The following is a 24,888-nucleotide window of genomic DNA, read 5'->3' on the forward strand; positions in this document are numbered from 1 at the left end:
AATGAAATAGAGACTAGGTGGGTGTGGTAGCCTGGGAGCTTAAATTCATAACTTTGCTAGACACTGAAAATCATGGACTGAATACAGACTGGATTTATGGGTTAATACAAAATTAACCCACTAAACCCCCCTTTTTGTCCTATAATGGCCCACTTCACCTTGAATGATCCCTTAGAATCTGTGCTAACTACTTATCCTAAACTATCTGTTTGATATTGTATTTTGCTGTGACACTTTGAGTACCTTTCCCAGACCTGAAGAAGAGCTCTATGTAACTTGAAACAGAAGTTGGTCCATTAAAACAAAACTTCAATTTCTTCAGGAATGATAGGGCCATCAGATAATTGCTGGTCTAGCATGCCAACCCACTCTAGTTTAATCCAGCCCCTGCACATACATAGCTGTGATGTAGCAGAAGATGATGTTCCTTGATATTGGGACTATTTCTCTAATACCAACATAATTTGCTTTGTAGTTTAATCACGATGCGGCGCAGCTCGAGTACTACTGGTAGCAGTGGTCGGCAATCCATGATGCCTCTGAGAGTGCAGGATACCAACAAGATAGGTCTTCATACACCTCAGGCGTAAGTGTCCCTGATCAAGTCATTCAGAGTGGATTTTCACAAAGTTAACTCTTAATCCCACTGGGTTAAGCATGTCTAAATCTCTGCAGGATCAGATCTATAAACAATAATTTGTATGATGGTGTTAGCTCTAATGCAAGTGTGTGTGTGTGTGTGTGTGTGTGTGTGTGTGTGTAATATGGTCAATGTATGATTATTTGAGAGCTAAACTTTAATTTCCAGACTTTTGTGACTAAAATTTAATATTTTAACTTTTTTGTTACATTATCGAGAACAGAAAGTTTGGCAGCAGTGTTTTTATATAATTGACAGTCTCCAAAGAACTTATTTAATTAGTCAGCAGCACCAAGAAACTGTTAATTCTAAGATGCATAGTCTAGCTCAAGGTGGATAAAAATTGATGCTTTAAAAAAATCAGTTTTTTTTTTTTTAATTGAAATTAAACAGGGTTTATTTTTTAAAAGTAAATCTATTTAAAATTGTCAGCCTATGCTAAGGCCTAAGCATATTATAATCTATTACAATCATTTAAATTAAATGCAAAAAAATTATACTAAGCAATATGTATTTGTTGCCAAGTTTTAAACAATGTTCTACCAGTTCAGTGGTTTGTCACTAGGTAAGTACCCAGAACCAGTGTTCGTTAAAGTAGCAGTTGTCTTTTCTGGAGGTGCAGAGAGAATATTTTCTTCATTTCAGTTTATTCAACTAGTTCATTCAAAGTTAAGAAACCAGATGGGTGTTGAAAAACCGGGAAAGCTTGTCTTCCTTTCCCAATCTATGAATAAAAACTTGATTTGAGAGGATAGCTATTAGCTCTAAAATCTTGAAGGATATGGTGACCAGAAACTAACTAGAGATAATATCCTTTGTTTAATAAGTCAGTTTTAAATGCAAATCATGTTAATGGTTTTTCTTATGGAACCAGCGTATTTAAAGTCATTTTATTTATTAAAAAAAGTAAATGCTGGTTTTGTGCATTTTAAATTAAATTTGAATTTCCACCAAAGTAGAGCATGACACGTCAAAGTACAAAATTAATCTAGTAAATATTCACATTTCTAACATAATAAAAATGTAAAATTTAAGAATCTGAGTAAATGTACCTTAAGCTATATAGTTGTATGTGTAGGTATTGTGTATCCATCAGGTGAGTGAAAAGAAGCACCGTATTTAGTATAAAGGTTATGCTTAGTTGTAAATCAATATGTTTTAATGGTTCAATCAATGAAAATCAGCCTTTAGGACTGTAATTAAAAAGTACAAATGCAAAACACAATTAAATTGATTATTTAAATTGAGGTTTTCTGTTTGCTAATTTAAATAGTGATTAAAATCAGTGACTTAAATCCATCAACCCTGGTCTAACTTGCCTTCTGTTATTAATATGCATTGTAGTTTTCTTAAATGAACATAAAGGTGAAATTATTGTAATATCAGTAACTTTATACAAACTTTTTTTTTTTAAAGGCAAGACAGAACAACCTTTGGGAAGCTGAGTATGAGTAAACCTGCATCTGGTACCTCAGAAAGAAAAGTCAGCTTCTTTGGTAAAAGGTATCGTTGATAGGGCTCTGTGCTGTAAAATTAAAAAGTAATTGAACATTTTTTTTTTTTTAAAGATCTCTGCAATTCATGTTTCCCCTAGAAATATTTCTACTTGGGGCACTGTGGAGCAGGAGCAGCTTCATAGCTCGCTCTTTCTCCTCACAAGTGTTGAGCACTAGAGAGCTCGTGTATCTGTGCAGATCACTCACCTTTCCTGAGAAGCCACAACAATGGGAGAGGCAATGGGAAAGTCTTTTGTGGACTGTACTGCTCTGCTTCCACTTGAATATTTTTCTCAGTTAGACCACAGTTGGGGATAATACGCTAAAGCAGCGGTTCTCAATCGGTGGTATGCGTACCACCGGTGGTACTTCGAAGAAGGCTGGGTGGTACGCGAGCCGTACCGTGCCGCCAAATCCACCGCTGAAAGTCCCGTCCGTCCCCCCCGCCGCCGCCCCTGCAAAACCCCGCCGCCACCGAAAGTCCCCCCCAGCCCCACGAAAGCCTGCCGCCGAAAAGGGGCAAACGGCGGCAGGGTTTCGGCGGAGGGCATTGTTCCCCCCATGTAACCCTGCCGCTGCTGAAAGTGCCCCCCCCCCTTTTTTTTCCTGAGTGGTGTAGTTGAGAACCGCTGCGCTAGAGAATGGGGGCCACCAAAAACTTCCATGGTAGGATATATGAATATATATATATCATTTTAAATCTAAGGGTAAGGTTTACCATCTGTTTATTTTGACTATTAGTCCAATTAACTATTGCTGTGTAGCTAGTATTAAAACTAAAGCTTTGTCTACATGGAGAAATTGACCAGCATCGATAATGCAGAATAAGTTATTCTGCAATAGCTATTTCAGAATAACTCCGTGTGTGGATACTCTGTTCTGGAATACAAATGACACAGCAGAGTTGTTATCGTTTAATAAAAGCGATTAAGTGAATAAAAGTAAATAAACTTAAGAACACTACAGTTATGATTTACAGGTATCTAAACTTTTTGTTTCTAGATCTAGTGGTCCTGGTGGTTCACGTAACAGTCAGTGTGGTGTGTTTGGTACAGAAAAGATCAAGGACCCCAGGCCACTTCATGACAAGGCATTCATCCAACATTGTATACGACAGCTCTGTGAGGTATTTTGCTAATTTATTTAACAGTTTGGTTTAAATCATAAATGGGGTTAATCACAATCTACCTGTATCCTTGGTTCAAACCTAGCTTTTTTTCCAGTGTGTCTATGTGTACACACTAATAATATGTATGTATGTCTTATCTCAGTTTCTTGTAGAGAATGGTTATGCCCATAATGTCTCCATGAAATCACTGCAAACTCCATCTGTTAAGGACTTCTTAAAGGTTTTCACTTTTATCTATGGCTTCCTGTGCCCTTCTTATGAGCTTCCTGATTCTAAGTTTGAAGAGGAAATCCCCAGAATCTTTAAAGAGCTTGGGTATGCATCAGGAATTTGTTCTTGTCAATTGCCTGTGTTAAAAGGGCATGGTAAAACTTAAAATTGTGTCGTTTTAAACTTCCTCCTCAGTGTTGTCATTGGTCCTATTTGTTTTGTTTAGGGGATGGTGTTTTGGATGTAGAGGTTTTTGTGGGGTGCATTTCACTCAGGTTGAACAATTACCTATAGTAATAGTAATCTTAGGTGTGGCTTGGAAATAGTAGTAGGTCCAACGTTTTCAAAAAAAACTTAAATGTTGACAGGCTCCAAATTTCCAAGTTTACAGGGCAGTGTGAACTGCATTTAACTCATCTTATGAGGTGCTTTGTGTCTGTAGTGACGTGAGGATTTCACTCAACTCATATTGATGTATTTGAAGTAAGCATACTCACCATATCAAAGACTCTAGGTTCTTGGTTTGTATTATCTAGTTAAAATTTTGAAAAGAAAGGTGCTGTCTAGTGGCCTTACTTTTTGATCCTGAGAATCTGACTGTTTTACTAGAGCCCCGATAACCAGAATGCAATCCTGGGTAGCTCTGTCAAAACATGGTAACAAATCTGGGAATGAAAAGACCATTTGAGAAACTTGTCTCCAGAGCAGAAGGATGGATTTAAATAGTTCATTTTTTTAAAAAATGCTGAAACTGGGTGTTTAAGGAACACTTGCATTTAAAACACTTTCTCATACTTTACCAGCAAAATGTTTTTAGCTCATTGCCCTATAGGTCTAAACCAATTTTGTGTAACTGCCAGTCTAAAATCAGAACAAAATGTGCACTTTTCCACACACTGAATTTCAGAAGGTTTTCAAAGTATGTCTATAGTTAGCAATGCAACAACCAGGTGTGATATATGAACTTTCTCAGTGTTTGCATGTCAAATTTGGTCAGAGTACAGATGAAGTTTTTTTTAGCTCCCAGCACTGCAAATTCAACCCAGGATCTGAAAACTAAGCTATTTTTGCCTAATATCACATGACCTTAAGTTCACAACCCACTTTGCAAGCCTGTCTTGTATTTAGAGAGTCCCAGAAGTGAGAGTCTTGTTCAGTGGGGACTTGGCAGCTCTTTCTCTGTTTGTGTTGGCCAGGTGGTTAGGAGTGGATGGGCTTCAGATCCCAACCAATCCTATTCCCCCAGTCAGGGAGGAGATAGGTCAGTACCTCACTTGTTGGAATTCTTTTTTCCTTCCTCTGCCTCCTCTCCTAGCACCTATTTAAATAGCTTCCTCTCCTTTCTTCTAGCACTGCTATGCATGTGTCTCTCCTCAGAGTAGCCTAAGAAGGAGAAAGGGAGAAACATTCTAAGTGGGGAGGTGTCAAGTGGGGAGGCAGAGCAGCGTGGGAGAGTCAAGACCAGGAGTTGCCCGTAGCACCAGGACTAGAAAGAGGAAAATGGGAGGGATGTGTCTAGCAAACTGGGGAGCAAAGGGGAGTTGTGGGAACACTAGAACTCTAGGCGTGCCTATGCAACAAACCTCCATGTCCTTACTCCAGAAAGACATTAAACCCCTGTGATCACCAGCTGAAATATTCTGCTATGGGAACTTAGCTGATTTTTTTATTTTTTTTATTTTATTTTTTTATGCACAATGTAAAGTAGAATCTACTTTGCTCTTCTCTACCTGCTAACAGAAGCAAGTCCTTGCTTTTATTGGTAAGGTGAGCCTAAAGGTGTATGTAAGAGTGCCATTTTGTGTAGTCAGGGTGTCTTTTACCAGTACCAAACTTTTATTTAAGAAATGCTCTGACTCTTTTTCCTAATAGGTATCCCTTTGCACTGTCAAAAAGCTCTATGTACACAGTGGGGGCTCCACACACCTGGCCTCAGATTGTAGCAGCTTTGGTTTGGCTAATCGATTGTGTCAAGGTACTATTTGACTTCACTGAGCAGAATAACTTTGTTTTCATGTATGCAGTGTTGTAGGCTAGAATGTTAGTATCATAAGAGAGATCTTAATCAGTTACTTTTAAATTAGCATAAACACTAAGGTAAGGAAGCAAAGAAATTGTCAGATGACATTTTTAGTTGTGATGTAACTTTATCCTTATTTTTTATAATGCTATGTAAGATGACTTGATTTTAATTTTATATTTAAACTTCTTGTTAAACTAACTTGTGATGTTGATTAATACCTACACTAAAATGAGGTAGTTACATGGAAGTAAAGATGAAATATGTGAACACTTAAAAAATGTGGGCTGAATTCAAAGGGGATATTTAAGTTAAGGCTTGAAAAATCCACTTGCTTCTGAAGAACTTCCCGTTTGCTCCTGGTGATCTTGGCTATCTACTTCACTTTACTAAATTTAAATTATAAGGGTGAGATTTTCAGTGGAAGTGTAGGAGCACCTGTCCTAGAATGGGATGTTTGTGCCTATGCCATTTAAACATTCTTGAAAATACAACCCTAACACTTCCAGTATTTATGGCTGCAAAGATACATTTGGTTTACATGCAGAAGGTTAAATAATACAATTTTGTTAGATGTAGTCTCCAGACATTCTTCTCTCCTTCTTGCTGTACTCAGCTTGGCAACATACCAGCAGCATTAAGCTAACAAAACTGATTCTTTGCACTGCTGCTGTTCAGAACATTTCTTCCCCTCACCCCCCCAAAAAAAGAGATACTGGTCCAGTGATGCTAATTCTGCATCCCTAGACTTTTTCTTAAAATTAATGTGATACCCTAATCCAGGAACTAGTAGAGGTCTTCATAGACTGCATTCTCTGGAGCAGTGGCTCTCAACCTTACCAGACTACTGTGTCCCTTCCAGGAGGCTGATTTGTCTTGCATACCCCCAAGTTTCACTTCACTGAAAAATGACTTGCTTACTTTTGTATTTTTATGTCTGATATTGTATCAAGCACACTATTACTGAAAAATTGCTTACTTTCTCGTTTTTACCATATAATTATAAAATAAATCAATTGGAATATAAATATTGTATTGACATTTCAGTGTATAGTATATAGAGCAGTAAAAACCAGTCATTGTCTATATGAAATTTTATTATGTACTGATTTCGCTAGTGCTTTTTATGTAGCCTGTTGTAAAACTAGGCAAATATCTAGATGAGTTGATGTATCTCCTGGAAGACCTCTGCGTCGCCCAGGGGCATGTATACCCCTGGTTGAGAACCACTAAGCTGGAGTACCATTAACATCATATGCCATTAATTCCCCTTCTAGTTGTATTCTGCCACGAGGGAGAACACACCATTTGATGAAGGACAGACCTGGGAAGGAGAAACAGAAGATGGAATTGTACATAATAAGGTACCATAACAATTTACCAGTGACTATAGTAACTGTTCATCTAGAGTCTGAAGTATACTGTCATAAGACAAAATGTAAAACTCATTAAAATTTTGAGCTAGTTTAATTCAGTTTTCTTGGACAGTCTTACATTCTTAATGTTTTCAGGAAGTCATGAATACAATGTAAATTAGCTTTATAAAAGTAACAATTTGTACTAGGTCACCTTATTTTTTTTTAAAGTGCAAGATTATCCTATGTAATGTTTGCAGCATTGTCTTGTATTGTCTTGATTATTGGCTGGACTGTTTACCTCAACCGAAATTATATTTTTAAAATAAATTTTTTTTTTTTCATCCTCCTTTCATCTGGGCACTGGTAAATTACAGCTAAAACTAGCTCTGTGAATGTGTGTCAAGACCAGATTAATAGTCTTAAGAATTCCACTTCAGGGTAAAAACTGTTTATTAAATTAAAATAGGAAACCTTCTTTGTTTTTATGCTTCTATCACACCAGTGCTTCTGTTCCTCAGGAGGAGTGGGGAGGAGAAGACGGGGGGATGTCATCCTGCTTTTCATTTTCCTCTCTTGGCAAAGTCTCAAAGATTTCCTCTGTTTGGAGATTCTTTTCATATTAATTGCAGTACTGTCCTGAACAGTGACTCCATTTTAAAAAAAAAGAGTATCATAGGGTTTCTTTCTTCTGTCTCAATGGTGTAACGCTTCCCAGGGTTGTGAGGCACTGGACCACCATCTGCCTTTAGCATGAGGCAGTCTTGTCTATGCCTACTGTGGTTCAACTTCCTGACTCCACCAGCTTCTGGCAACACAAGCACTACCTTCCAGGCCCCTGTAGGCCTCACTCATAGACTCGAAGAAGGGACCAATATGATCACCTAGTCTGACCTCCTGCACAATGCCAGCCACAGAACCTCCTGAACATCCACCTCCTGTACAGCCTTATCTACTCCTGTAATAGACCCCTAACCTATGACTGAGGTTTTTAAAGTCCTCAAATCATGGTTTAAAGACTTTAAGGTACAGAGAATCCACCAGCAAGTGAGCTGTGCCCCCATGCTACAGAAGCAGGCAAAAAAACCCCGGAGCCTTTGCCAATCTGCCCTGGGGGAAAATTCCTTCCCGATCCCATATATGGCAATCAGTTAAACCCTGAGCATGTGGGCAAGACTCACCAGCCAGAGACCCAAGAAAGGATGGGTTCTATCTGACATCGCTTCACAGACCATTGGCATATCTAGTAGTCAAAGATCAGTCCATTGCCAAATTAGGCTGTCCCATCACACCATCCTCTCCATAAATTTATCAAACTCAGTTTTGAAGCCAGCTAGGTTTTTTGCCCCCACTGCACCCCTTTGAAGGCTATTCCAGAACTTCACTCCTCTGATGGTTATGCGTCTAATTTCAAGTCTAAACTTCCTGATGGCCAGTTTATATCCATTAGTTCTTGTGTCCACATTGGTGCTGAACTTAAATAATTCCTCTCCCACCTTGTGAGAGTGAGGCGAGCTACCAGAGTGTTTGAGCAGGCAAATTGCTGTCAGGAGCCAGGAGGGTTTAGGAGAAGGAGCAGAATGCTGGCAGAAGAGAATCCTGCAGGTACAAAGACTGGGGGAGGGGAGAAACCTGTCCGAAGAGGGCAAAGGACCTTTCCCAGGCCTGGAGGCTGAAAGGAAAAGACCCTGCCAGAGGGGAAAGATTGAACTTGACGTTTGGGTTGGGCACTACCACACCCAGTGGGGCTGTCAGGGGTCGAGAGCCTTCCCCGGCAAGGAGGCTAGGAAGGACCCCTGTCCGAGCAGGGTACAGCCATTAAGTCAAGGGGCACAGGGAAGTAAGCCAGGGAAGCTAGCAGCTTTCCTGAAGCCATAGCACAAGGCTGCTACTTGGTTCCAGGTCAGATCTTCTTTTTTTACTTTTAAACTGAGTAAAACTTTTTCTAACTGCCAGCACTGCAATCTAGCCCTGTACCTAAAAGCCAAGCTGCATTCTTTCTTCCTCTTATCAGCAGTAATGAAAGCTCTGCCCTGAGTTAAACCTGTGCAGTACTTCTCAGTGGGGTTGCACAGTGTGACAGAGAGCATAATTTGACCAGTAGAATTGTTATTAGCAGTGATGTATGAGCAAGAAAGAACCTGGTATGAAATTTTGGATCCTGGAATGAGGTAGGGCTGGCAGTTGCAATAGAAAAAAACTTTATTTAAAAAAAAAAAAAAAAAATCTCTATAAACTGAACAAATATAAATTGGAGTTAAGATACAAACAAAAGACAGACATTTGTTGCTTTCAGTTTCAGTTGCTTGCTTTCAGTTACTTTTGAGAGAACTGCAGTTTAAAATTGCTAACAAATTGCAACCTTAGGAAATCCTGGATTATCTAGACATCTTCCCTAATAATATAGGCTACATCTTCTGTCTGGGCATTATATCAGATCATCTTTTTAAAAAACAAACAAAATCTCCAAAAAATAGATTTTTTGACAGCATTTCTCTTTGCAAATATCACTTCATCGCCTTCCTCCCTTCTCCTTTGCGTCTAAATTCAATTGAATACACAGTCTGTTCTTTCTCTCTTTAATTCCCTTAAATCCAGTTCTCCCTCACCACTTAAATACCTTAACAGGGTCACCAAAGACCTCACAGTGGCACTAAAAAGCCGGTTGCCTAGATTCTTTTGTTAGATGTGGTTGATTACTCCTCCCGCTTGAATTCACACTCTCACGTGGGTTTTCTCTCCAGGCTTTGCTCTCTATGTTCTCTATGTTCACTTCCTGTTTTCCTCAAAATTTCTTGAGCATCTCAGTTGATGATTACTAGTCCTGCTCCTCTCCTTCTTCAACTCAAACTGAGCTCATCCTTTTGTCTCTAATTTTTCCTCTTCCCCATTATGTACCATTGAATCCTCATCCATTCTGCCTTGATTACAGTATACCTTGCTGGCTTCTCTCCTTGCTTTCCTCCAGTCCATGCAGAATGCTGCTTCAAAAAAAATCTTACCCTCATGCATCTTGCGTACCATATGACTCCCCTATTTAAAACCCTTCATTTGCTGTATGAAAGTCAAGTGTTTGGACCTTGCCTTCAAATTTTTGAGCTCTGCTCCTGCTTACATCTATGTTCTTCTTATTCTGCTCTTCTTTTCACTTCATTGCCTCTCACCACTCTCTTTGTATTCTTCTGCAGTCTCATCTTTGTGCCATCTTCGTTATGCTTAGAACAATCTTTCCTATGCACCATATAGTTACACTATTTTCATTCAAATGATTTTAAAATAATCTAAGAGCATTGAAAAAAAAAAAAAAACCAAAAAAACCTTCCCTATTCTAAGAGTTAATGGTCTTCTGGTCGTTTGGTGTAGTGTAAATCTGAACTGTATTCTCTCTTTTAATTTAGAATGTAAATACGTTGACCAAGGACGTTGTCTGTATGTATTGTAAAGAGTTGAACACATGAACAGTGATTAATAAATAAACTGATAACAGATCTTTTTGGTTAAGATGTTCCGTTTCATTCCACTTGCTGATTAGAACTGGATAGCCAGATGCTTTGAGACTTTTGGCTTTAATTTATGCAAGTTTATAAAATTGTATTTTCAGCTTTTTATGGACTACACTGTAAAGTGCTATGAGCACTTCATGAAGGGTGGAGATACTTTTGAGGAATTTGATGCAGAAGTGCAGTCAAAGCTAAGTAAGTTTTTTGTGGGTTTTTTAGTCTAATTTTGGCTGTAAATTGTTTCAATTCAAAGTGAAGTTCTTCTCTGTGAAGTGCTTAGTTTTAACTAAAAGGTTGATTCCTTGTTTCTCTCTTATTGCCATATCAAATTTGCAAACAAAAGGATGGATTCTCTTCCCCCCTCCCCCACCCAACTCAGCCTGGGTCTGAGAGTCAAATGGGGTTGTCTTCATCTTATGTATCCTTCCCAATAATGCAGGCTGGTCACCCTGTGCCCTCAATGATACCCATGCAGTCCCATGTTATCAGTGGTGTTGTATGGGTGTAACTTATCAAAATGCAATATGCAATATTGTTGATGCACAGATGGAATAGAATTTGCTGCTCATTCTTACCTCTGGCTCAGCAGGGCTGACCAATAAAAGACAATACAATCTTCTTTTTCTCACTAAAAGGTACAGATGTGACTAAATACATACAGTCAGCAGTTCAGATCATAGAAGATTAGCATTGGAAGGGACAGGTGGTTATCTAGTCCAACCTCTCCTCAAAGCAGGACCAACCCTGACTAAATCATCCCAGCCAGAGTTTCCTCAAGCCAGGCCTTAAAAACCTCGAAGGATGGAGATTCCAGGACTTCCCTGGGTAACCCATTACTGTGCTTCACCACCCTCCGAGTGAAAATTTTTCCTAATGTTCCTAGACCTCCCCCACTGCAATTTGAGACCATTGCTCCTTGTTCTGTCATCTGCCACCACTGAGAACAGCCTAGCTCCATCCTCTGTGGAACCCCCCCCTTCAAGTAGCTGAAGGCTCTTGTCCAAATCCCCCCTCACTCTTCTCTTCTGCAGCCTAAACATGCCCAGTTCCCTCAATCTCTCCCCATAAATCATGTGCTTCAACCCGCTAATCATTTTTGTTCCATTGGACTCTCTCCAATTTTGTCCATATCCTTCCTGAAGTGGGGGGGCCCAAATGGGAGGCAATACTCCAAATGTGACCTCACCAGTGCCGAATAGAGGGGAATAATCACTTCCCTCAATGCTCCTACTATGCAACTACTACTACTATGCAATGCTCCTACTATGCAACCCAATATGCCATTAGTCTCTTTGGCAGTAAAGGCACACTGTTGACTCATATCCAGCTTCATGTCCACTGTAATGCCCAGGTCCTTTTCTGCAGAACTGCTGCCTACTCAGATGGTCCCCAGTCTGTAGTAGTGCATGGGATTCTTCTGTTCTAAGTGCAGGACTTCACACTTGTCCTTGTTGAACCTCATCAGATTTCTTTTGGCCCAAACCTCCAATTTGTCTAGGTCAATCTGCATCCTATCCTACCTTGCAGGGTATCTACCACTCCACCCAGCTTAGTGTCATCTGCAGACTTGCTGAGCATGCAATCCACCCCAGCCTCCAGATCATTAATGAAGATGTTGAACAAAACTGGTCCCAGGACCGACCCCTTTCACACTCTGCTTGATATTGGCTGCCAATTAGACATCAAGCCGTTGGTTACTACCTGTTGAGCCCGATGATCTTGCCAGCTTTCTATCCACCTTATAGTCCATTCATCCAACCCATACTTTAATTTGCTGGCAAGAATATTCCACGCTGTATTGCAGAGCTTCTCAAACTGACCTGTGGAGTACTTTCTGATGGTCTGCTGAGTGTTGGCAGGTTATATGATGCAGCTTCTTATTTTCACCTGCTTTTACAGGTGAAGACAGCTGTAAACAAGGAAAGAGCCTCATTTGTTCAGTGGCTGCTATTTATTTAGGAGCCACTCTCAGACTAGAGCCACCACTAGGACTGGAGTTGCCTCCTATGTAGCTGTTAGTAGGAGAGGAAGCATGAATTATCAATGAGAGAGGAAAGTTCACAAGGAAAGAGAATCAGGCAGCTTTCCAGCATATGCAGGGAGCAAGAGAAAAGACAGATAAAATAGCTGGGAGGCACATGGGAGGGAAAGAAGAACATCACTGTTAGAGGAGCAGAGTGAAAAAGTGACAATTCTTCTCCCTCCCCCCCCCCCCAAATTTTTTTTCAGTTTTTACATAACTACTGTTACCTAGGGATATTGTACAGTCACAAATGGGACTACACTTGAGAAATTGTGAGGGACTTGGTTCATGATGTGAACACTCTACTACATCTATGTGGTCCACATATCAAAAAGTTTGAGAACCTTTGTTTACTGGAACTCACCACATGGTATAGCTTCTGCATGTATCTGACACTGGCAAGAACTCACTTGGATTACTTTTATTTTTATTTTTTTGTCTGTGTTCTAGATTGTGTGATGAGAATTAAATGAAAATTATAACCTTTTGAAAAGTGTGTCAAAGAAAGGGTGTCTGGTATACTGTAGTACAAGCAATTACATTGGCATTATTCAGTATGGATGTTGATGTTTTAGGAGAGCATCTGGGTTGATTACTAATTCTAATTTTTGTTTTCTTTCAGAGAATTTGTTTAATATAGATGAATTCCAGGTGGAGGCTCTAGCAGCAGAAAACAAAAGGCTGCATGACGAGATTGCAAGACTAGAGAAAGAAAGGGAAAGTGAGCCGGTTCGTAAATATACTCCATATAAGTGAAAGGGAGCTGGCTTTTTATTTGTATTGGTGTTCCAGGTCCTCTCTCATTCCTTGGAAATATTATTTCCATAACAAGACAGTGATGACACAGGAGTAAGAATAGCAAACCCATGTGGCTATTTCATGTTAGAATAAAATGTAAATATTCTTCAGATGCACCAAGTGATTCTAGCTGACCATGGGTAGTATTTGCTGTATTCTGATGCAATATAAAACAGTTTATTGGGAAGGCATGAGTCATAGTTGGGTATTATGCAAATATTTTCAAATAATGGAAGACTGCATTGTTCACAATTTAGCCAATGTAATTCTAAGCACTGTTGATCCAACAGGATTTCTCTCTAAAGATTTAGTACATAATATCCAGGGATTCTTGCGGGAACAAGAGTATGGGACAAGTGGCAGCAATTTATCAAAACGTTTGTGTTTTGTTAGAATGCATTATATGTTTGAAAAGTTGGTTTAATTTTCTTAAATATATATTTAATTAAACTTAAATTAGATCAGTAGCTAGGCAAGTGGCAAAAAGACTACTTCTCCTGTGCAAAATGAGCTTGTTTTTAATGTTGTCCTCCCTCCCTCTCCCGTTTCCTCTATCTGTTGTGTCTTGTCAGTACCCTAAATTGCAATTTCTCTGAGGTGAAACTAGTTTATTGCTTCTTGTTCAGTGCCTAGCACAACTTGGGCCCTTATCCTTGATTCAGGCTTCCAAGTGGTATTGTAGTACTAACGAAAGTATCAGAGGCTTTTGGATTGAAATGTTTGAGGTTAACAAAGAAGTTGGGAATGCCTCTTTTTGAGGCTTTAGGCAAGATTTAAGTCAACTGCTACAAAGATAAATAAACTGAGGGAATATAAAGGAAAACTTCATCCAGCTAACAAAGCTGCCTGTAATCATGTCTGTCCTGTGTGGAAAGTAAAACTGATTTTATTTCTATAAATTCTCTTAAGTGAGAGGTTGTTTTTTTGTTTTTTTCCCCCCTCTCTAAGGATCGTTTAGTGTCATTGAGAAAACTGAAATCTTCTTTGCAAGCAGATGTTCAGAAATACCAGGCTTATATGGCTAATTTAGAGTCTCATGCAGCCATCCTTGACCAGAAAGTGAAAGGCCTTAATGAAGAACTTGAGACAGCAGGTGAGGAAGAAGCACTGTTCACAAATGGTTGACATAGCTGAACCAAGTTGTTTTTAGATTGAAGAGAATAAAATACTTATTGAGCATATCATGATCCTACAGAGAGAATTTCCTAAATAGATTCCTAACAAAGCCGATTTTATTAGATTTGTAGTCCCTCTGTAGGCTCTGAGGAGTGTGGGGTGGGGAAATGGCACATGGATGATTACTTCCCAGTTCAATGTGTACATCACTTTAAAAAAAAAAAAATGCATAAGCTGATAATTAAGAACCTATTAGTTGATCCTGATTTTTTTTTTTTTAAATTTTAAGGTGTAGAACAGGGTTCTCAAACGGGGGGTTATTACATGGAGGACTCAGGCTGTCAGCCCTGAGCTGGCCATGTCCCAGGGCTGTCAGCCCCAAGGCCCTCCAGCACAGCTCCACCCACAACCCTGCTCCACCTCCAAAGAAAGGGCACCATTTTCCCTAAGGCCAGCCCTGGGACTGAGACAGCATTAGAGGGCTTGATTGTTCAGCAGCCAAAGAGCTGCATTAAACCACAGACCAATCAGAACACTGAGATCAACCCAAAAAAAAAAGCAGTAAAAAAGGTAAATTGATTTTAAACAATAGGGCTATACATTTAACACTTAAAATAGTGTTAAATATAAAAAATGTTTTTAATTTATAAGGGGGTCGCACTCAGAGACTTGCTGTGTGAAAGATTGAGACTCACTGGTCTAGAACTACTGCCATGTTTACTCCAAAACTGAGTGAAAAGATCCCTATCTAATTTGTAAAGCACTTTGGGATTCTTTTTATACAAAAATAATCTCTGTAAATGTAAGATTCTATTACTAATTTTAGTGTATACTTGCTGATTTCCTTTCCGTATTAATATTTAATTGCCAGAACATCTGATTCTAACTTTGTTTAAATTTTTTTTGCAATTTGTAGTTAAAACTTCACCCTTTCTTTTGAATTACGTCTCTAAAAGTAATAGTTTAGCTGATTTGAGTTACAGTAGGAAAACTAGCTCCAGGTCTCAAAAATATATGTCAAGTATTAAATTAGGAAACTTTTAAGAAAGCAAAGTATAAACTAATATGGAGTAGTTATAATGCTTACATGAGGCTGCCCTTAGCTATTCTGACTTTCTAACAGTTCTAAAACATGTTTTTTGTAAATTCAGAAATGGAAGTTGAAGCGATAAAACAGGAGAATGCACGCCTCCAGCACATCTTTGATAACCAGAAGTACTCAGTTGCAGACATTGAGAGAATAAATCATGAAAGGGATGAACTGCAGCAAACAATCAACAAACTGACCAAGGAACTGGAGGCAGAAGAACACCAGTTATGGAATGAAGAGCTGAAATATGCTAGAGGGAAAGAGGCGGTACGTGAAAGCACTACTGTCTGTGAGAGACAATTGTCAGTTTGCATCCTTAAAACTTAATTCAAGATTAGTCAAAAACTGAAATTTAAGATACTACTGCCAATTAGTTTCCTAAATTAATTCAACAATGACCATGTCTTATCATTTTTAATCTTTTTAAAGGGTCTGTATTTATTCTATCTTGAACAAACACTTTTCATGCTCATGTCTCCTTTCAAGTGTAGTTTTTATGTATTTATGTATCACCAGGGGGATAGCAAGCATATGCACTGCTGTCAGCCACCGATGTTGACGCAGAAAAGGAATTTTCAAAGTTTCTTGGAATTAAATATCCCTGATGTAATTTATGCCATTTTAATACTTTAATTTGCGTCAATATTTCACTGAGCTTTTATGATCAAATTCATCCTTCAATTCCACTGAATTCAGCCCTGCTGAAAGGATGAGTTTGGCTCTTATTATTCTATTTAAAAATGGCAGTTTTTAAAAGTTGCTACTTGTTAGGCAAAGCACACCAAAAAAAAAACCTGCTCAAAGAATGTTTTTAAACTTTTTTTTTTTTAAGAATAGTACTTTATAATGCCCTGTATACATTTACATATCACCTACTTGTAGCTGTAAATTCAGAACTAGTGTAGAATATAAATGTTGTGCTGTTGCTAAGTGACACATGGAGATCAGTAAACAGGCCAATTTTGAAATTTTCTAGGTATGAAAAAAATTAAAATAATTTGCTAGGCCGTACAATTGTGTATGTGCAGTGTCATAACACTTGCTCCCTACACCAGTAGATGCTAGAAGTTATGACTGACGTTCACCTTTCTTTGGAGCCTTACAAACTACTCATAAGTATCTGTCTCCTAGCTTTGAGAATCAGTACCTAAATGAAAACTTGAGTAGCTATACTTCATGAATAGAAAACACAGTAAGTCAAGCAGTGAAACTGTTCAATCTCACCTTTATAAGTTTTATGAAATTTCTGAGAACCAATCTACAAGACTCATAGTGGTTAAACCAAAAACGCTAATTGGTAAGTTGACAATACCTAGAACGCTTACATTTCAGAGCATTTCCAAGAAGTGTGTGTGTGTGCTCACAGAGGAATTGGACACTCCTTTAAACTGGAAGAATAATGAGTTTGCTGTGTGGCTTTGGAGTTGGGTGCATGCTTTGAATTTGTTAATTTTTTGGCTTTTTTTCCTCTTCTCTCCTCCTCCCCCCTCAATGGACAGATTGAAACACAACTGGCAGAGTATCACAAGTTGGCTCGAAAGCTGAAACTGATCCCAATAAGTGCAGAGAATTCCAAAGGCCATGACTTTGAGATTAAGTTTAACCCTGAAGCAGGACCAAATTGTCTAGTCAAATACAGAACTCATATTAATGTAAGTGGACACTTTTTTTTTATTGCTGCTTCACTCATTGGAACAGTGTTAGTACTTCATTTATAAGCAACTTTGTTAGGAAGTTTAAAATTATCCTTTATGTAATGTCAGTAAAAACATGCTTTGGAATGTACTGACAGGAGTAGCAGAAGGAAATGAATGGTAAAGTTTAGACGGCCTAAATTAAAAAAAAAAAAGTGTATAAAGGATTTTGGGGGTGGTTTGGGAGGGAGGGGAAAAACACACATCACTTTCCGGATTTTTTTGTCACACCTCCCATCCCCAAAGTCATCATTTTGCTTATAAAGTGGCTTGGTTGAAAGCTTGAGTCTTGTTGAAGAGGTTTCAGATTCCCATCCTTTGAGGTTGTAAATTGTGGTACGGCTTTTCTCGGAACAATAATGGTTTTGTTCAGTTCTAAATTATTGTAATTCTGGAGGTTTCTGGAGTCATTTTCTTATTTCAACATGCATCCCCTTTTAAATGACTATTTCTTTTGTATGTGCATTACAGGCTCCCCTTATGGAGCTCATAAACCAGACAGAAGAAGAAATTAGAAAAGCTACCCACAGGAAAATGGGTTTAGAGGATACGTTGGAACAGGTGAGCTATATATATTTACTGTGTGTCGATACTAAGCTTTGCTAGACCATCTATTACCAACGCTTGATCACTTACATATTATAAAAACATTGTATTAGTTAGTTGTTTTTTTTAATTCTGGTAGTGTCCAAGGGCCACTCTGCTAGGCACAGTACAAAACAAAGGTACATATGGTCCCTGCCATAAAAATGCAAAAGTGATTAACAAAAGAGGAAATTGGGTGGGCAAGGGTAACAAAAATAAGATGCAGTTACATAATATTTGGAGCCTTCAAGCTTGGGAAAAAATTTCTTTTTAGGCAAACAAATGAAAGTACAATGAACTTTCTCAGACTGCTACCCAACCTTGCCATCACTGAGTGGCTGATATCTTGTAAGTTTCAGAGTAAAATAGGGCCCAGCAAGTATCTGAAGATGGAATAGTTTGGGGAAATGTTAAGTGTGTAGGGGGTATTGATTATTATACCCAACTGATTTTGACTACACTTACAGTTTGATATTAAAAATGCTCAAGAGACCAAATAACCAAGCTCAGCCAATTTGTCTATAGACAAAACAGTATGGTGTACAATATGAAAGGAAGACTACAAATGCCTCCTTCTGAGAATAATTCTTAAATCTCAGCATGTTTAGCTTGCACAATAGGTGTGCTTCAAAGATACCACCACCCACATTTTATATCATGGCTGTTTACAAGTTAAAAAGTACTTTAAACATCACTTAAGATCCAATCCACCAACGAAAGATACTTATTGTCCTGTATCTTTCCTAATCTCTGTTCTGGATACTACAATCCAAACCAGTTGCCTGTGAAGGTACCTCTGCATAGAATAAATGTATCCCTTTGACAGACTTCCTATTTTCTAATGCCACAATTGACTTCAGCTTTGCAAAGTGTTATGGGATACATGACATGGATTAACAGAATTGTAGGAAGAGTAGCATAATACATTCAATTAAAATAACTTCCCCCACACATATATAATGTATATTAATATTGTGGGCATAATACTCATTAATGTGGTGTATGCTACACATGATATATATGTATTGGCTAACAGGTCTGCACTTTTTTTTTTAAATGATGCTCCTGTCTGGAGGAGGAGCCAACGAGCATTCAAAACTGGTACCCCTTGCAGACAGAAGAATTATTCTTGATCTTTCTGATGAAATAACATACTGCTAAGTATGGTGCCATTTAAGAAGCACTTTTAATAGGACTCCTATTTCAAAATCCTTTTATTCAGGAAAAGTTTGGTACTTGGAAAATATGGCTTTTCAAAGTTTGTATTAGCTTTCTAATATACATAGTAAAACTATTAAGATTTGTTGTTATAATTGTCTTAAATTGTGCCCATTGAAAAACTCAATTTAAAGATCATCTATTTAAACAGTAACCAGCATAATTAAAGGTCCTTAATATTCTTGGACTTCACTTGGATAATCCATGTAGGTATACAGCAAATTATTCTCATTTGATCCAACTACTTCCAGTCAGTGAAAATGGCTTTTGTGGCTGTGAAAACATGAAGAGAACTAACCTTTCATGTATTTAAAAAGAGAAACAGTTTAAGTTCCTCATCATCTACACTGATGAGCACAGTATATAAGTATCCAGCTTGTTCCCATTCTTTGAGTCCCAAATACTATCATTTTTATAAGCACTGTTTGAAGATCAATTGGGGCATTAGGAATTCACTAAATCTGAAAAATATATAAACACTCCTATCTAGAATGTTTATATGCACATGTAAATGTGATTCTTCAGCAAAAATGAGACTTTGATAACGGTTAACACTCTTCAGTCCCATTATCCTCCCTTACTGGATATGAGGATAAGGCAGTAGCTGATTCAAAAAGCTAATTAGGCAGTTGTTTCAACATTTTAATTTGTCTGCCTCCTGCAGTTGACAATGGTTCTGATTTGATGCCATCAGCAGAGCAACCCACAAGTCTGTCTTCAGTCAGGGAATGAAGTGAATTCTAGAAAAAGAAAATGATAGTGTCACTTGTTTGACTCCAAAGGGAATAACACCAATTTGGAAATTGTAGTTGGGGAATAGTGAAGAGGAAAAATTGGCATCACAACATTGTTTCTACAACTTGGAAAAGTTAGAGATTGAAATACAAACACAATGTACTTAGGGATTTTAAATCTTAAAGAAGTGAATTAGAAGACTAAGATCCATCTGGTATCTTTTATAATTTATATTTATAATGTAATAATCAGTCTCCTAAATCTGATATGAGAATATATTAGCAAGAAGTCCACCATTTCCAACACAAGTCCCTTTAAATTGAAACAAGTAACCTTTTATTTAACATTGTGGTATACACTAAGTTAGTAGGTTATTTTCACCTCTTCCCAAACCTACATCCTCACTTAGAGGTAATACTGATGCCAAAGGGCATAATTCTCTCTGTATACATAGTGTGTGTCACTTTTATTTTTACATTTTAAAAAACCAGTTATTCCTTTACACTGGTATGTAATAGGAGTTGATCTAAGTATTCATCTTTGGGAGTTGAAATAAGAGTCATTGGGGGATGTGGCTGCCATGTGTATATTTTCTCTGAAGGTGGAAAGAACTTTGCAGGTTGGAATTTTTGCAGGACTGTATTGTTAGACTTTTTTAATCAACTGTGTACTTTCAGGTGAACACAATGGTAATAGAAAAGAAAAGCAGTGTTAAAATGCTTAAGGAAGAGGCCCAAAAGCTGGATGACCTTTACCACCAGAAGCTAAAGGTAGGCACTATTTACAAAGTGAGACAAATTAAATGAAGGATTTGGATAGTGAGAACCCAAAGTTGTGTTCTGACTGGCCATTTGAACCTTATTGGTGTTGTCACAGCCATAAACAAACTCATATACATAACTGAGAATTCAGCGCTGGAGAAAGTCTTGCTCTAACATCCAGTAGGACAGCTCCAATTCCCTTGTCTTGAGGCCACTTTGAATATCCTTACTATTTATGCAAAATGTTAAATATTAATTATAGCATGTCCTGTTGGTATATGTTTTTTTTTTTTTTTTTTTTTTAGTGTTTAGTAACAAAAAAAAAAAAAACCCACCTCCTGTTGACTACTGAGTGCTCCTCTTAACATCCCCATTGCTCCATTGGCATCTGTTGTTTTGCATAGCAACCCCTTCTTTTATGTTTGCTCTTGCCCTGAGAACTATATTTTTTTCACACAGTAATGCACAGGGGAAAATGCTTCTTCAAAATAAGCTAGTGTTAACTTTAAAGGTGTAGGTTTGAAAGAGTTAATACTATAGCTGTAAACCACTAAAAAGGTCTGCATTACTTGGCTGTTGATGCATCAATGGGCTGTTGAAGGCAGTTGACCATCACACTCTTGCCACACAACACACCTAAACTCGGCTATTGATACATATCCTGTGCTATTAGAGTAAGTCAATTACTAATAGCTGTGATATTGGTTATAATACTTATTCATGTAACTTCAAAATACTATACAAACGTTAGACTATCAAGTCATACTTCTGCTAAAAATTATCTGCTATTATGAGTAACATTTAAGTTTACTAGAACTGAAAGATTAGGAGTGGGGGAATTCTTTTTGTTAGCTTTGTGCATTTGATAGCACTAAGTGTATTGCCAACTTCACTCTTTCCCTGCATATAGTCAATCATTCTTGTTTTGTTTGGGCCTTTCACAGAGGAACAGGGGAAAGATAAACTTTTTTTTTAAATTGGATGATTGTAAAATCACAAATATTGGCAGAAGTACTCAGGATCCAGGAGTACCCCTCTAAGAGGTGAATACAACTGCCTATCTTACTCCTTCAAATAAATTGGTGGAGAGGGGAGAATAGTGATAGACTTGGAAGGGAAGGTTGAAGGAACACAAGCCTTGAAGGGTTGAGTGGGGGTGGTACTCCAGAGTAGTACAAAGGGACCCCCTTGAACTCTTTTCTCATTTGGTTTCCAAATAAGCTGCACCATGTTGTTACAAGTGTGTTGATTTACTAATTCTAGGATGATTATTAGTAGAACAATTTCTCTCATTTTACTATCTCTTAAAAATAAAAAATAGAAATACTAACTTATGCTGTTACCATTACAGGAAGCAGAAGAAGAAGAGAGAAAATGTGCAACTGAGCTGGAATTATTGGAGAAGCATAAACACTTACTTGAGAGTGGAATCAATGAAGGCCTCAGTGAAGCTATGAATGAGTTGCATGATGTTCAGCGTCAGTAAGTCCAACAACACCTAGGGATGGGTTTTTTAGATGTATTACTCAGGTCATTCTATGTTAAGTCCTAACATGTCTAGCATTATATAATATTTCTATATTCCCTTGAGTGAGTAGGTACCCTTTTCAGTTGTTTTGCATGAGGCTCAATATCATTACCTCTACTTCTGCAAGCTTATAGCTATAAAATATTTTTCCTCCATAATAAATGTTTTTGTCAGGAAATTTAACCAGTGTGCCTAATGTACCCTCATATCATGTATTTAGTTATAGGGAGAGTATAAGTCCATTAGAGTTCAGTAAAGACATATCTAACTGCAATATTTAATCCAGAAAAATCCAGAAAGGCTGTATTTTGATTTTCTTAATAGCTCTTATTTTCCTTGTGATCCTTTTACTTTTTATCAACCAACATAAAAATTATCATTGTTTTTCAAAGTTAAGTTTAAGAAAACAATTCTGCTCTGATTCAAATAAATTATCCTATGAAAAGGATGATCCATCAACCATAGTAATGTGATTCTGTTTCTACTGTGTCAACAGGTATAATTAAGAAAAAGGGTTTTCTTTTTCTTTTTTTTTTTTTTTTCTTTAGATACCAGGTTGTTATGCAGATGACAACAGAAGAGAGCAGGAAAGTGGGTGATAATTTGAACCGTCTCTTGGAAGTGATTGCTACTCATGTAGTATCAGTAGAGGTTAGTCAAACTTGTTGCTATCTACAACAAAATCCTTTCGGACATGGGACTTTCAGAAGGATAACTGTGCATCTATATTAAAGAGTTTACTCTCTTGAATAAAATACCAATCATACCATCTATAGTCCTGCTAAAAAGAGCTTGGAGCCTCTGATAATAAAGTTGATGTGTTTAGTCCTTTTGTTCAGTAGAAGTCAGGAATGGCAGCTGAGATTTAGTAGTCCTTCCTTGTCAGTTTTATTCTTCTTCCCTCTCCCTTTTGTGTCTCCCTCAAGAATAGGATGACTTAAAATATTTCACATCTAGAAGTTGATTACTCAAAACACACATGCAGCTGCAAATCCCTAATATTTAAGCAGAAGCCATACTTCAACATTATTATAGACGGCAATAGTTTAACTAGTTTGCTGTAACTCCTCTTTTAGAAATACCTGGGTGAGCAAAATGTAAAGGTTGATAGAGACTCTGAAGAATTCATGTCAGAAGATTTATTGACAAACTTGAGAGAGATCCTAGACAACTATAAAAAGAAGGCTGATGCACTAATTCTCAAAAAGGATGATGAAGATGAAAATTTTGGAAGTGTGGCGCTCTAGAGGCATCTATCCTTCAACATAGGCATCACCTGTCAGAGCTTTTCTTGTTAGCTGAATTGCTGTTACGTTTTATAGGGCATTTTTACAAATGTACACAGCTTCTTTTTAGTTTTTAATATGTGCATCATTCTATAAAACAAATTAAAGAGGTTAATAAAGTTATTTGCAAATAAAGTAATGGATTTGTTTTTACTCTTTATCCACTTATGCAACTGTGGCAAGACATAACCCACAGAACAAATTTAATTTTAGTCTCTCTGTAACTAATGGAAAGTGTTCGCATCACTTGTGCTCCTCTAGAAACATTTAGTGGGATTAAGATACAACGCCACCTGTCTGAAAAATGACCTGGAATGGGACACAGTCCCACTGCTTAAAGAGACACCACCAACTTGAAAATCTGTCCTCTGAAAACTTTGTATTGACTAATGTTACAATACATTTTCAAGATTACTAGTAATTGAGATGAAAGGGGTTTGTTTGTTTTTTCCATTTTTGAGTTTATTGTACATGTGACAGCACATGTGTATAGTGAATTTAACTGTTTTTGTTGATAGTGCACATTCTTCCCCACGCCCTGCAAGAGATGGCGTTTTGGTTTTTTAAGCAACAGCAGCAGCAAAACCAAAAGAGAACAGGCAGTAACGGGAGGACTTTGCTTGAATATGTTTGGTATTGCTCACAGACCTGCTGAGACCCAGAGGCACATTGGAGCCACCTGGCAGAGGGTTTGCTGTACTTTACAAGCAACTCCTGTCTTCGACCTGACAAACTGACTACGTCAATACACTGCTTTCATGGAATTTCCATAAAGGGTAGCATGTGAGGTCTCTACTGAAAGCCTGTAATTTATCAATACTCATAATTATTGTGAGATGTGTACAGGTAATTTTTAAGGAATAATGTAATTCTATTGAAAGTTATGCCTGATGGTCTTGGAGTGAAAGTTAGTCACTAGAGAATCATGTCTCAATGATGGCCCATTCAAGCAGGAGGGAGTTGTCACCATGCCCCAATTAGCTGGTGATGTAATGCTAGGCTCAGTTGTCTAACCTTGCCCCATCTCTGAACAATCAAAACCATCTGCAGGTAAAAAGGGAACATTATAACAGACTGGGGATCGCCTTTTCTGTGAATAAAGACAAAAGACTGATACACTCTGCATCCATCCACTGAGGAGACATCTTGTTGAGTGGAGGTGTTTCATTAAAAAAAATTGGATCATCATTCCTGGGAAACCAGCCAGCTCCCCAACAGAGTGAACATTTTTGGGGGATCTCCTTTATTAAATAGGAAAGGTAACTTAAGTAAAATAATAAAATGCAAACTAGTATTACGTTTTATATTGTAACTATTTGTTTCCATCACTCTTTTTCATTAACTTTCCATTCTTGCTTAAAGAAAACATTTGTTTTATTATAGGTGCTCTGTGTTATATAGGAGCAGTGATTCAAGATAAAATTGGTAAATTTGGATACACTTGGGAGCTGAGAATCTAGTAGCTTCTATAAGGGGCTGGATGTCAGAGGGGAATGATTCAAGTGGACTCAGACACTTGTTAGCGTGCAAGGTAAAGACAGGGCTGGCATAGCCTGGAGGAGAGTCCTCAAGTGGCAGGCAGGCTGGTGGTACTAGGGAGCTAACACCCAGCTATCACAGGCAAGAAGACTTCCTCATATTTGACTCCAATCATGGATACCCCAAGAACCATCACACCTGCCCAAAGACCCTTCTCAACATAAA

General features: G+C 37.9%; 1 protein-coding gene and 1 long non-coding RNA gene across 4 annotated transcripts in view; one reads left to right on the forward strand and one right to left on the reverse strand.

Moving 5' to 3' along the window:
- The first annotated feature begins 482 nt into the window (after positions 1–482).
- Positions 483–23,323, forward strand: NDC80 (NDC80 kinetochore complex component). Its single transcript, XM_067547100.1, has 16 exons — positions 483–586; positions 2,057–2,143; positions 3,139–3,262; positions 3,408–3,580; positions 5,348–5,450; positions 6,773–6,859; positions 10,452–10,545; positions 12,996–13,102; positions 14,120–14,264; positions 15,439–15,644; positions 16,877–17,029; positions 17,543–17,632; positions 20,287–20,379; positions 21,722–21,852; positions 22,447–22,549; positions 22,975–23,323. The coding sequence occupies exons 1-16, from the start codon at positions 486–488 to the stop codon at positions 23,143–23,145; spliced, it is 1,968 nt and encodes a 655-aa protein (XP_067403201.1). The 5' UTR covers positions 483–485; the 3' UTR covers positions 23,146–23,323.
- Positions 18,898–24,888, reverse strand: part of LOC137152489 (uncharacterized) — a 43,683-nt gene continuing 37,692 nt past the window's right edge. For all 3 annotated transcript variants that reach the window (XR_010919533.1, XR_010919532.1, XR_010919530.1), the window contains 3 exons: positions 21,789–21,868; positions 20,706–20,803; positions 18,898–19,614 (listed from right to left, as the gene is read on the reverse strand). This is a non-coding gene — a long non-coding RNA (uncharacterized lncRNA). The remainder of the gene's footprint in view (positions 19,615–20,705; positions 20,804–21,788; positions 21,869–24,888) is intronic.

The sequence above is a fragment of the Emydura macquarii genome, unplaced genomic scaffold, assembly GCF_026122565.2.
Source record: "Emydura macquarii macquarii isolate MOO-44397 ecotype Brisbane River unplaced genomic scaffold, CSIRO-AGI_Emac_v2 contig_212, whole genome shotgun sequence".
Lineage (NCBI taxonomy): Eukaryota > Metazoa > Chordata > Testudines > Chelidae > Emydura > Emydura macquarii.

Excerpts from the sequence above, each read along its gene's own strand:
- NDC80 (XM_067547100.1), top strand. The coding sequence starts at position 486 with ATGCGGCGCAGCTCGAGTACTACTGGTAGCAGTGGTCGGCAATCCATG. Across the intron at positions 3,581-5,347 it reads AGAATCTTTAAAGAGCTTGG|GTATCCCTTTGCACTGTCAA; the intron begins GTATGCATCAGG and ends TTTTCCTAATAG. Across the intron at positions 21,853-22,446 it reads TTGCATGATGTTCAGCGTCA|ATACCAGGTTGTTATGCAGA; the intron begins GTAAGTCCAACA and ends TTTTTTCTTTAG.